The sequence below is a fragment of the Clavelina lepadiformis genome, chromosome 5 (assembly GCF_947623445.1).
Source record: "Clavelina lepadiformis chromosome 5, kaClaLepa1.1, whole genome shotgun sequence".
Classification (NCBI taxonomy): Eukaryota; Metazoa; Chordata; class Ascidiacea; order Aplousobranchia; family Clavelinidae; genus Clavelina; species Clavelina lepadiformis.
In genome coordinates, this window is record NC_135244.1 from 9,127,345 (window position 1) to 9,141,272 (window position 13,928).

The window sequence follows — 13,928 nt, forward strand, 5'->3', positions numbered from 1 at the left end:
TAGATGGTGCAATAAGAATTCCAGTAATTCTAGTAATTATAGGAATAACAGAGAGAGAGTTTATCTCACCATTTAAAAAACTGAAAAGGATCGTAACATAATTGATTGGTGTGAGGCAGCAAAAAGACCTCATGGTCATCTAGGTCATCTGCCACAGATTCGATTGCAAAGAAAAGCAATTAAAACAGATAAAAAAAAATGAAATTCAATTCATTAAAACAACACTGCAATACAAAAACAGGGACACACCACAGAACCAACAGCAGAATATTTTTTTAACCAAATCAAAAATCAATAACAATATGATGCAAAAGAAATAGAACATAAAAAATTTGTTAACTATTTACCAGTTTGTGGTAGACTGCACTGATTCATTATTGAATTTCCAAGATCCGAATTCGTGCAGCGAAGGTAAAGTAAAGAGAAGCTGTAACTGCAGATCACGATTCTGGTGCTATTTGGACACATCACAAAAGTTGCAGTAATGGGAGCCTTGAAGTTCTTTCAGTTTTCCATACACCTGATCCTGTTAATTACGCAAAACTTAGGCATATATATGCCAGAGTGGAATGTTTGGCACCTGAACGCACAAGACTCATCAACGTGCACACCGAACTTTTTTATCGTCACGCCGATTTATAATGAACAAACAAAAAATCTGGTTGTTTGAACGACAATTAATGATAAATAAACAAAGAGTTGAGGTTTCAGTGCATGCAATCATGCCAAAATTCTGAAATTTGTGTGTTTGCACGCACGATTTTTTATCAAAAACTACCATACTTTCCAGTCGAAGGTATATGCATACCCCAGATTAGAAAGTTTGTTGTTTTTGGTTGAGAAAAGCCCCGCGCAACAAGATGAAACAATAGCCATTACATGCGCAATTAATTTGCATCTCCCTGTCACGTAGCAAACTTTCCAATCTGGCACATATCGTAGGCTATACTCTGTGAAACGCGATTATCTGAATATCTAAGTAACCTCATCTTTGGAAAACACGGACCTCCGAGTTTTACCAACTATCCCAGAAAAACGTTTAAGACCTTCCAACTTTTAGCATTTTATGATTTAAGTATCTTGCTACTGGCTATCAAGAAGGCCAGAAGGTCAACAAGTCAAGAAGGCTATAAACTGTAAAGGAATCAGTTTTTGTTTTTAACAGAGAAGCAAAAGGAAAAAGACCTGAAAAATTTTGAGACTGCAGACCTTTTCCCACTACCTCCCAGTGATTCCGAATTTAGTGTCATTTGATTTTGTTATTTGTAGACTACACTGTTTAAGATATACTGCTAGGTGCAGGTATTTTTGTATTTTGTATTTTTTACATTATTTTAATTGTAGTATTTAAAAACTAAAAACGTCTTTGGTGAAGGATTTTGAAGGTATTTGATAGTGGTTGAAGTGCTGGTATAGTACTGCACATACAGTTTTTACATGCCATTATATATTTCTTGCACCTGGACAGCACTTTAAGGCAGGCATAATAAATGTGTTTTGCAAAATGGAAAACTTTGAATGGGAACCTGAAATTAAAAAAGCATTCGATGAATTCCAGTGGGACAGTACTCCAGTTATACCCAATTCAAATACACCGCATGTTGCCCATTTTGACATTTTATCTCAGGTAAGCATTAATCTGTATGTTCCATTTTGCTAGGTATCATGGACCTGAAAAAACGTTTCAAAACTATTATTTTATATATACATGTTGCCAGCCAGTAAAGCAGAAGTGTTTATGGAATAACTGTATTAGAACAGCTTAATAGTTAATAGCTTAGTCTTGCAAAAAAGTGGACAAAATGCTTAATATAAGGTTAAAGTTTTTTTGTACAGACACACAGAGAACAAACAACTGTGACTAACCCAATCTCTGGCTATAGGTGAAATGAACAGATAACTTACTATATGGAGTTTGGTTTTAGTGTTCCTTTCACAAAATTAAGTTGTATTAATGGTTATACAAAAATGCTTTCATTATAATGTTTAATGTACCTTTCAATACTTTAAAGTGTTTAATGTATTTTTTCTGACATCTGCACTTTTTTGTGGATTCAGCTTTAAATAAAAAACTTTGTAACCAAAGTTGCACTTCAGCTTGTGCCTACAATCTGCTGTTATAAATCTTATTAAGGAATGAGTTAAATGCGCTGCTTTTCTTTTTTGTTAACATTTTCAATCTTGCAGATAGATGAGTCCGCTGGTACTTATTTTGTTTGGAAAACAAGAAAAGAACTTCTATATACTCATTAATTATTTATCTTATTAGTTCCAGCTTTGCAAAAGATGTCGCCTTTTGTTAACTGAACTTATGTATCAGAACTCTCACAGATCAATCCAAACTAAAGAGTGTATTTTAAAAACAACTTTTGAAGAAGTTAATCACATTCACACAAAAAATGCAATAATTTGGCGAATCCTAAGTGTAATGTATTATTTGTACCAGCATATGGTTATGATGTCATAATACCACTGAAATGTTGTTTGTTTGCAGTAAAATGCACAGACTGTTTGTTTTTCTATTGCTTTTACAAATATTGGGAAACATTTTCGTTTTGTTGCAAACATTCATGTTTTGTTGCTTTGGCCATATGTACAATTGCACATATGTTCCTTGCCCAGACAGGCAGTTGAACATTCATATATCGGTATATTTTTTGCCCTGTATTAAGATGCAAAAAATTTTAACTGTTCCAATGATTTAAATTCTATAAAACCTGTTCTGTACATGCAGTTTAATAGGTTAGGTAGCCCAAGTAAAATGAATGCATGTAATTGTACACGCTTAGAAACTGATAAACATAAACAAAATCACTTGAAAAGAGCCTGATATAACAAGTCCTTAGTTCCTGAATATTTTATAAGTAGAGTTTACATTGCAGTATACTTTTAAATATACCAAATAAAATCAATTTCACACCTCTGTCCAGTCAAAGATGGTGATGCATTTCTGAGATCCACTTAAGTTATTAGTTTTCTAAACAATGAATGACATTTGTTCTGGTTTACCAAATGTTTTGGAACCATTTGCTACCACATTTAAGGGTATTTATACCTCTGCTTAAGTCTAAAAATAAGTATATTACAGTATATACCGGCTTATAAGCCCCTCTCACATAAAGCCCCCTCCCAGTTTTTCAAGCCAAAAATATGTTTTTAATGTATACCTGGCTTATAAGCTCCCCTTGCGTTTTTCTCCTGCAACAAACGTTATGCATCATAGAGAAGGTGACAAAGTTTGCCACAGATATTTAGACAATTGAGCTTTTGCACAGGAATCCACTACTTGTCAATCAAATGTAGGCTGTGGGCCACACTCGCAAGTTGCGCTGACACACGTAGTATTATAATGAAGATGATAAACACGAACTAGATATCTTTGTGTCAAATAACGAATTATCGCAACCAGTCTTATTTCGACTGTGTTTTTTACACAGTTGTAAATCTTTATGCTTCACAGTATTATCACTTTAGTCTGAGAGTTATGTACATGTCACAGTCTTCCATTATCGCTATATATTGCATTGTATTCGCCTTTTTTCCTTAAAAGTCTTTAGCGAAATGGTGTAGTAAATGTATATGTAGCCCCTTGTTGCCAACAAGAGCAGCGGAGACGCTGTGCCTGGTGAAAAATTTGATCGCATCCTCGTTGAGGTATTGTTTGTATTAAAGCAATTGTTTTCAAACATGCTTGACAAATTAACTAATACTTAATTAATACTTCAAAGTGTCAATGGTAAACCATAACATTCATCTTATTCTTTTCGTATAAAGATTTTGATGTTAAATGCCGTAGTTGCAATAACTTTCATGAATATTCTTAATGTAATACAACCTAACATAAAAGTAGGCCAAGAATGCAAAGCCGTTGATAACGGAGTTTAAATATCAACCGAAAAACATCTCAATTACTGGTATATCGACGTTCATGATTTTCAACAGCAAGTCAACAGACTTGATTTAGCCGATGCAGTGATCGCTTGTTACTTACTAGCTGATGCTGTGAAGTTTTCTGATCCAGATTTTAATCAAACCTTTGTTCTTGTTATAATTTTTATAGATTGGATATGATAATGTTTCCGTTTTAATGGAGTTGACCAGTCCAGGATCCAATGCTCCCAAAGTAACAAAACCTGAACCTTTATTACCTCAGCCAAAAAAGTCAAGTTTATCTGCAAGAACCCATGTCAAATTTTTACAAGGATTAAGAAAGTTTCCTGACTTTCAAACCTTGACTAAATCATCTAATCCAAAGACCCTTGACTGCAGCAGGGCAATGTGGAATGAATTCACGGTAATTATTGCTTATTATATGAATATGCAACCATAAAGGACCAATAAATATTTCTATTTTGAATTATCATATTTTGCTTTGGAAGTGATATGCTTTTCATGACTTTGATCAAAGTTTTATTATTTATGGTGCGAAGAAAGTTACTTTTATTGAAAGTTAAATTGGTGTTTGTAATCAGAATTTGCTCGCTTATGGACAATAAATCAAAATTTTGGTTGAGTTTTATATCAATCAATTTTATATCAATGTGTTGCGATATTTTTATTTTATTTCATATACAGTGTTTTACCGATACTGTAATTTTGTAACGGTTAATTAATTATTAACATGAATCCAAATTCAACTATTGTAGGTTTCTGTAACCTGAAGTTTTTGAACATGACCTAAATATGGACAACCTTAATGTCCACATACAAAAAAATGCAAACGCATGTCTCACTGATCTGTATGTTGGCTCTTTAGATTTTGCGTGATATTGTGATGAAAGAACAACGGGAATTTCTTAATTATGCATTCCAAACTGCTCTTGCTCAAATCTCTGATTACAATAATGTATCGCATTATGCTAAGGAATATATAAAGGTGGGTTGAAAGCATTTTTATGTCTGTTGTTGCTACTTGCTGCGAAGATATTTTATACATTTACTTTTTAGACATACCTTGCACATGAAGTAAAGAGGATTTCAAAGTATTTTAGATACTATGTTCAACACAAGCCGATCCAAATCAGTGTGTTTCATCATGATAAGGATCATCTTCCAAAGTTTGTAAAGTTATCAGCTGTAATGGTGAGTAATGAAATTTACTAACATTTATAGTTGCTGCTATAAGTATCAAAGGAACAGAAGAAAGAGAATACTGGTGCCATTGTTACAAAAGTATTTTATCTGATTAAGTCTTCACAGCCCACTAATTGGCTTGTGGAATGGTAACTTGCTAGAATGGTGGACTCAATTACTTGCAAGTACGAAATCCAAAATCCAAGTTTGAAACCAAGCAGCACCACGCTATTGAGTAACGCTCCTGGGAACCGCACGAACAAATTTTACTCTTATTAACAGTTTATAGTAAAAAGCTGCAAATTTGCGCAAGACCTCATGTTATTGTAAGGAACAAGTTAAACAGGTCTAATGCCTAAATCCAAAAAATCATCTATTAGAGGTATTAAATGAAAGTACTCAAAAAAATTTAAGTAATTACATTTGCATTTTGCAATGTACCTTATAGCAAAAAATGATTGAGTAAGAAGTGGATTTCAAAAAACAACTCTATCTTGAAAAATACTCAACTGATTTCCATAAAGTTGAAGTTATTCATATTTGGCAGAAGGATTTTTTTCTAGGTTTTAATCGTCGGTCTTAAGATAAAAATCTGATATATCACACTATCGTATGACTTTGTTGCTCTATACTTAACTGTACTATATACTTTAAATGGCGCATTATGTCATGGGATTGTTAACTGTGATTACTGTGCCCACATTTATAATTTTCTGTGAAGGCAATTTAAGAATATAAATTACTCTCTCTTGAAGTAAGCGATGTTTTCATATTCTTTTGAATACTTCATGTAAGCCATACATAAATGTTGTTGTGCTATGCTATCCTCAAAGTCTTACGTAGTGTCAACAACACTTTAACTTTTGCACAGGGTTGTTCGTCATGGGTTCCGCAGTTAAAGCTGCCTTGTAAAGTGCCAGTTTATGATCCAAGTAAATCGATTTCTAAACATAGATCTCCGATTTCACAGGACCCACAAGCAAAAAGGTATAGAAATACAGTACCTAATTATTTTTAGACCAAAGCTATATTATATTGACTATTGAAATATTTTGGCGGATTAGTTGTACCTTTAAACCAAATAGTTTGAAAATTGGTAGTGTTATATTTGACATGGAATCAATATTTGCAATAATGATGTCTGGCTACTACTTTATTTGCTAGGTCTTTTATGCTTATTGCAGATTAGCTCAACGATGGAAAGCTGATATTGTAATCTCGATGAGTGCTATTAGAACTCTTGGCAAAAATTATGGATCTTTTTCTGATGAGTGGGAAATGCCGATGATTGTACAGAAAATTGAAGGTTTTTAGTAATATCAAATCTATTAATTTTTAATTTTCTTGGAAGATATATTATATAATTGCCTGAAGAAAGTTTTACCAAAAACGCAAGGCTATATCATATTTATTATTGCATATAGTGGTACTATTTTAGATCTTTGTTATGCAAACCTTGTTTGTTTTTAAGATGGTTCAACTAAAAAACTGGTAGTTTTCATTGACAAGGCTTTACCCTCTAAAAGTCTTAATGGCCGAGAAAGTTGCTCAAAATATTTTAAAAAAGCTGTAAAGCAATTCGTTCTTACATCACAAACAACAATGCTTGGTAAGACAGTACCTTATGCTACCTTTACAGCATATATATAGATCTTAATTTATAATAGTTACATGACTTTATTAATTTTATTTTAATTATTAATATAGCAGCTGATGAAACACATGAACCTATCCACACTTCAAATGTTGGTGTTACTGAAAAGAGCATGGATAGAGCAAGGTTTCTTTCTTTGGCTAATAAATTGCTTTTTAAATTTTGATTGTTTGTTCTGTTTAATGCAAACGTTTTTAGATTAAGAAAGTTAAGAATAAGGTTTTATAGAGTGATGGATGCTAGTGTTGATCTACGTGATAAAGCAGATGTTAATCAAGGTGATGACACCGAACCAGGTAAACAAATTAGTGCATGTGTCATGAATAAGATTGATCATTGAAATTATCCGGTTTCCACTTGATACATTGGACAAGCTTGCAAAAAAATTAGTATATCTTTGTTTGTATTTTATTGCTTGATGTTTCTGACTAAATGTCACATAAATATTTACCAATCGTCAGAGAATTTCGAAATACACTATGAAAGTTTGGAAGATAGCTCATTATTGACTGATGAAGCATCAGACATATGTATCCCTCAAGTAGATGGGGCAAATGACAAAAAAAAGTCTAACCCAAAGCCTAGACGAGGCTCCCATGCTTCCACATTACCTGCAGTTGCTCCAAGAAGAAATACAAGAACTAAATCTGCTCCTGAGGTCTGTGCTTTTACAAAGAAAAAAACTGCCTAAAAACTTTATTTTCATTTACAATTTTTGAAATGGATATACTGTATTTAATTACAGTGGAAGCTCCTTTAACTCAGACTTGAAGGTCAAATTGTTTTGTGTTATCCAAAGTTGGTAACATTGCTGGCAAGTAACCACAAAAGTATGAATTGATCATAACTATGCATTTTTACCAATTAATTGGGGCCCAACTCGCATTTTTTTGTAGATCCTTTTTTTGGTAAGATAAAAATGTGTCTGATTTAAAGTAGTACTGGTATTAAACGTTGCGCCTGTAACATCGGACTCTTGTATCTGTTTCAGCCTAGTACTCCTGCCTTTGCATAGACTACCCTACTAAGTTGTCATAAGATAGTGTAACTTTTCTTGGGTCACCTTATTCTTGTCTACCTGCTTTTATGTCACTTTTTTGTTGCTTTTATGTCAATTGTTTGCTTTGCGGTTTTTGTTTCTACATTTGCGCATATCATTATTAGTGTTGTAATGACTCGAGTCACATTTTTAAATTACTTGACTTGACTCAAGTCGATGCTTGAAATGACTTAACTTGACTCGAGTCTCGGAAAGTAAGTTGATCAATTCATTAAATCTTGGTTTTTAATTTATTGACCAACTGAATTATAGACATTTGATTTCATTCAAACGATCGGTTAAAGGTATAGCCATTGACATGGCTTAATTTGACTTGCATTATATTTTAACTTGACTTGACTTGACTTGATCCAATCAGTAATTTGACTCAAGTCAATGCTTGAAATGACTTGACTTGACTCGAGTCTTGGAAAGTAAGTTGATCAATTCATTAAATCTTGGTTGTTAATTTATTGACCAACTGAATTATAGACATTTGATTTCATTCAAACGATCGGTTAAAGGTATAGCCATTGACATGGCTTGATTTGACTTGCATTATATTTTAACTTGACTTGACTTGACTTGATCCAATCAGTAATTTGACTCAAGTCAATGCTTGAAATGACTTGACTTGACTCGAGTCTTGGAAAGTAAGTTGATCAAGTCATTAAATCTCGGTTGTTAATTTATTGACCAACTGAATTATAGACATTTGATTTCATTGCAAACAATCGGTTAAAGGAATAGCCATTGACATGGCTTGATAGGAGATTCATTAGGACCAGTGAATTTTTTTTCAGTAATCCGAAGTTTCCAATTAATTGAAGTCGAGTTAAGGACATGAGCTTTCACTGTATTATAAATATTGTTAAGAATATTAGACTTTGCTTTAGTCATTTATGGTTGGATTGGATTTTCTTTTAAAATTTGTAACATTCTCGCGCATTTTCTTCAAAATGCTTCTGTAACATGTTATCAATATGGAAATAGAAAAATATTTTACTGCGTGTAAAATAAGCACAATTCTCCAAATCTTCAAAACACAGTTATACAGGGTTTAACATATAAATTGTATTTACTTTACTAGAAACGACCTCAGGTTGTTAATGCTTCTGCGTGGCAAACAAGTTTTCTCACACCAAAAACATCTTATGCAGATTCCTTCAGATCTAGGTTGCCATTGGGTTCTACTTCTTCCTCAACTTTTCAGTCTTGGGCTAAAAAAGGTTGTATTTTGAACTGAGCTGATCTGAAGTAATTAAAATTTTATCAACAATGTATTTTCTCAATAACTTACAGATACCATTGTTAAAGATGAACCCGTCGATCCGAGTTTGCCATTAGAGTCTATGATAAAAGATGACAATTCAAATGTAAGCCAAATCAGGAATGAACAACAAGAAGTTGCTGATGGTAGTTCAGATGACACAGATAAAGGGCTGGTTATTGATGTTGATGATGATAAAGGCAGTAGCCCAGGTCAAGTGACATTCAAGGCTTCTACTGCTCCAATGAACATTACTGAAAGTGACAAAAAGAACAAAGTTTCATATGAACCATCTGATGTTGCACTGACATATTCAGTATTTCCCTCTGAGAAAAGCAAGACATCACATGACCATGACGCAACAGCAGGCATAGAGGAGCCATGTGAAATGCAAATTGAAGAACAAACTGCTTTGCAAAATCGGAAAATTTCACAAACAAAACCAAGTAGGACTAAATCTAAAACGAAAACATCACCAGTGAAAGTGTGCATTCAAAGTCGTACCAAAGTGAAAAAGTCCAAAGAAACAGCTTTAATTTGCATCTCAAGTGATGAGGATGATTTGCCTCTAGCTCAGCTTACAAGGAATAAGTTTGTTACGCCCATAAAGGAAGAGCAGCCTTCATCAGATGACTGTTCTGCATCCGCTTTTTCGACAAAATCATCCAAGTCAGGTGTAAAACTCTCATCTAAATTTCTGGTAGCAAAAGCTAAAGTTTCAACACCATCAAAGCTCACTGAAACAACTAACAGAATTAGCAGTGCTGAAATTCAGGCTTCTTCTGTCACAAACGCAAAAGCTCATAAAAACAGAAAAACTTCCATCAAAGATGCTTCTAAAAGAAGTTTCCCATTTACCCATACCAATACACAAGAAAACTCAGCCGACAAGTCTGACGTATTGGGCCAGATAATGGGTATGCAGAAGCAAAGCAGCAAACGCTTAATAAAGGACCAAGCTGAGATAAAAATAACCAATAAAACTAGTGTTGAAAATCAGAAGTTGGATGACATAAGGTGAAATGTTGACTGATTCTTTGATTAGAAAATATTACCACATCATATAACTACTGTATTTGCTCGAATGGAAATCGCGACTTAGTTTCTATTTTTTGAAAGCATTTTATGCAGCAGTAAAATTACTGTACTGCTAATCCTGTAGTTACATCGATATGTTAATTTCACTTCTTCGAATCTCCTTTGTTGATAAGAGAACATGAAACTTGTGAAACACTTCCAAGAGACTATTTTAGTCTCGGAAGTTTTTGTAGCATCATTTTGTATACCTTCTAATTTAGGACCCATTTTAATCAAGTATATTCGGTACCACTACTGATATGTTATGTACTGATTCAAATTATGTTTTGAATTATCTAGGTTCTAGGATGTTGACAACAATAAAGATATATACATCTGTGTTATCATGATTGTTATGTTTATTTAACAGTTTTGACGACTTGCTAGAAGTTCATTCTTTGGGTGAAATGGATGAAAGTTCTGACTTATTTTATAATCTTTGGTCTTTTGGAAAAACTAGGGTTTTACTGAGAGGAAATTTACATGGAAAACTTAAGACCAAGACCAACGTAAAAACACAGGCAAGTGTTCGATGAATGTCAGTTTTATTTGTTTGATGGCAAACTAAATTAAATGTTACATTTGATTACTTAGATCAGCTGTTTTCAAGGTTTTTTTTTTTCTGTACCCATTTCACTATATCTGAACATTGAAGACAAATGCAAACAAAATGTAAAGGCAATGAAAAAGTCGTCAAGTTTGTCAAGACGAATATTCTAACCAATATTTTTACTGGCGTTGATTATTTTCCTATTCGTTTGTTTTCAGATAATGACTCAAAGAGTAACTAAAAATTCTAGGGATAAAGCTAAGAACCAATGTAAAATTTAATCAATATAATTGTGACTTTGCAAGGGTGGTACTTGCAAGGCAAAAATGCTAAATTGCTTTTAATTTACTCTTGTTAGCAAGAGAAAGCAGGAATATAGTGTGCAAACGTGCAACAGTAGTACAAAATAGAGCATGAAATTTGCCGTACTTTACTCATATGTGGATTATTTAAGGCAGATTTGTCAAATCGGTGATTTAAAGTTTTTAACATAACGAAAAATTTTTATTTCTGCTTACCAATTGTTTTTTTGCTAACTAAATTAATAAATAACATGAACTAAAAAGTTTAGCATTCCGGCAATATCTAATAGGTATAATGAGCTGCCTTACTTTTGGTTCACATTGCATGAGTGCACGTTTAATTTGTTTATAGTACGCGGGTCTGATTCATTTTAAAACCATATTCTCATGTTATGCTTGGCTAATGTTTGGTTCTATGAAGAGCTTATATTGTTTAAACATTACAGTGACTGCACAAGTTTTGTGATGCATACCGCTTATCACAAAATATAAGAAGAATATTGATATTCTGGATTAAACACGATGCATTCTTATATTAATAACACAATAATACCACCAGAATAACCACAAATTGGTTTCAAATACTTTCATCAAATTGATAAATTCTAATATCTTTTTTATAATTAATTTTAAACAGTTTGGGTTTATTTTATTTTGTAATAGTTTTGTTCAAACATTTATAATTTCATTTACAAGAAAATGTGATGTGATTAATGTGTACGCCCACATTGAAGCTATACCATCTTATCGGTATATTTCATGAAATCTTTACCTTTTTTTACGAAACAACACATCATGTGATGCGTTTCTGATGGTGCCTCATGTACCAACATGGAATACAACTGCATGATTGTTGCTGAGTTTACACTTGAATTATATGGTTGAATTAACTGAACTATTGATTCAATTTTCATCTTGAAACTTCTTAAAATCAATATTGTACGAAACTTTATTGCATACTCATGTAAAACTTTTAGTCAACTCATAACTAAAATAGATGATACGTATGATAATTAATAGATATATAATTGCTTAGTATTGTAATGGAAAATATGCTATGCTGTGTTTTATACATGTACAAACCTCTAAAAGCTGTGTTGCAAATGGGTACATACTATAGAAATCCCTGAGTCCTGAATGCTACGCAACTTTACATACCAAGTTAGAGTATCAGACAGAACTAGGTTTTGAACAGTTGTCATACGCTGAAGCATGTTCAGAATGGATGGACCTAAATTTTCGGCCAAAACCAAGCAGTGTAGTAAGATGTGAGTCATATTTTTGTTTTAAAGTTTACAGAGTAAAATGTATTTACAATGTTATTACATTCTTTGATGCATAAGCTGTACGAGTGTGGTGTATACAGTACACTAGTTTATCTTATAGCTATATAAAATAATTGGGCTTAAAGTTATGCAATAGATAATGTACAAATTTTGCAGATCGTGTAAATCCTAAAACCGAAGAGATTGTTTGCGCTGACTTTGTCTTCCCTAACAGCTCATCTTACCTTCATTATGAAAGTGCTGGATTTAAGTATGTGCACTCAGATTGAATACTGTTTGTTCTAAAAACAGGCAATAAATTATAACATTAGTGACGTGAACTTGTATTACGGTAAAAAAATCGTGAATACTCTTCGAGTTACAATAAAAAACTATGGAATACTTCTGAGATGAAAGATATTTATCTGTGATATGCATTGTTAATAAGTACCTGCTAGACTAGTTACATAATTTTTCATTCAAAACTTCACGCATAACATCTTTTCGCAGCAAAATGAGAATGACAAAATTGCTCACGATGCTCTTCCAGAAGCTTACTGATTCAGTTATGTTTTCTCCTGGTTCATACATCATCTCTCATAAAAGCAAATCATCTGAGATTACTACCAGGAAGGCAACTGGAGCACCTACAGGAAAACAGTATGTAACACATATAGCATAATGCTCTTGCTTTACTGTGTATTGTGAAGGTTAGTCTTGAAGTAACTACAGTAATGTCCAATCTGAATTAGAATTAATAGAAATAGTGATGAATTTTGTGAATAATTGACTTGCAGGTAATGCATGATGTCAATTTTGTTACAGGGTCTTGTATGATTTACATCAAGAATACTCCCAACCTGGACGCTTTGTGCCATCCACACCAAATGCTTTACCTTGGATGACGTTAGATCCCATCAAGCAGTTACCTTGGCAAATGAAACTCAGTCGAATACCATTGACTTTTGATATTGCAAATACCGATCAACAGACCGAAGTGCCTTCTACGAAAAAAAAGAAGAAAAAAAACAAAGGCAGGAAGACCAAAAAAACCAAACTTAATGATTAGAAACATTTCTTGTAACCATTGCTAGTTTTTTTAATGTTTTGTTCATGTGATACTGTCTAAGTCCATTGTTTTTTAACCTGTTTGCTACTGTCCTAATTTAATTATGAATTTGCTTGCAAAGATGATTTTTCTGCTTTCTCTGTGAACTAACACCACTTTTTTGGTAATTATTAAAATGCATTTGGTTAAGGTAATGTTGAATTAGGTGGAATGCAGGATAGTGGTTTCTTGAAGTTTATTTTGGATATACACAACCTAAATAACTTCCTGATAGAATTCTAGAATAAGGTAGTGTGATGCTGTGAGGCAGAAATAAAAATGTTTATTATCACCTTGTGTTTGTGAGATAGAATTTTTCTAGCTGGACATGGAACGATGAAATGACCAAGCTACAAGAAAGAATGAACACAAAAACCAATTGTGTGATACAACGTGTAATTGATGCTGTGTTCACCCCTGACAAGTTTTGTTTTGTTTTGGATATGACGATAATGACAACCTAACCCCTTTATTAACTGGCTTTTATGAATTACTTAACACATAATTATACTGTACTGTAGATAACTTCATGAATAAATAATTGATTTTTATTATACCCAAACCTGAAAACACAATTATTTTGGCCTTTT

General features: G+C 33.0%; 1 protein-coding gene across 2 annotated transcripts; it reads left to right on the forward strand.

Annotated features, from left to right (window-relative positions):
• The first annotated feature begins 646 nt into the window (after nt 1–646).
• LOC143459457 (uncharacterized) lies at nt 647–13,823 on the forward strand. 2 transcript variants are annotated; one of them, XM_076956629.1, is made up of 17 exons: nt 647–1,627; nt 4,061–4,294; nt 4,757–4,876; nt 4,948–5,082; nt 5,945–6,060; nt 6,258–6,379; nt 6,545–6,682; nt 6,784–6,853; nt 6,956–7,023; nt 7,189–7,385; nt 8,857–8,995; nt 9,069–10,053; nt 10,484–10,634; nt 12,086–12,233; nt 12,408–12,501; nt 12,741–12,890; nt 13,056–13,823. In XM_076956629.1, the coding sequence occupies exons 1-17, from the start codon at nt 1,505–1,507 to the stop codon at nt 13,297–13,299; spliced, it is 3,234 nt and encodes a 1,077-aa protein (XP_076812744.1). In that variant the 5' UTR covers nt 647–1,504; the 3' UTR covers nt 13,300–13,823. The 2 variants fall into 2 exon arrangements, with proteins under 2 accessions (XP_076812744.1, XP_076812743.1); XM_076956628.1 differs by having other exon boundaries at nt 648–1,627; nt 6,781–6,853; nt 13,056–13,822.
• The last annotated feature ends 105 nt before the right edge of the window (nt 13,824–13,928 follow it).

What these genes read in the sequence shown, in the direction of transcription:
- LOC143459457 (XM_076956628.1), top strand. Translation starts at nt 1,505, where the DNA reads ATGGAAAACTTTGAATGGGAACCTGAAATTAAAAAAGCATTCGATGAA. An exon ending in ATGCTAAGGAATATATAAAG is followed by an intron (nt 4,877 to 4,947) that starts GTGGGTTGAAAG and finishes TTTACTTTTTAG; the next exon opens with ACATACCTTGCACATGAAGT. An exon ending in AAGAGCATGGATAGAGCAAG is followed by an intron (nt 6,854 to 6,955) that starts GTTTCTTTCTTT and finishes AAGGTTTTATAG; the next exon opens with AGTGATGGATGCTAGTGTTG.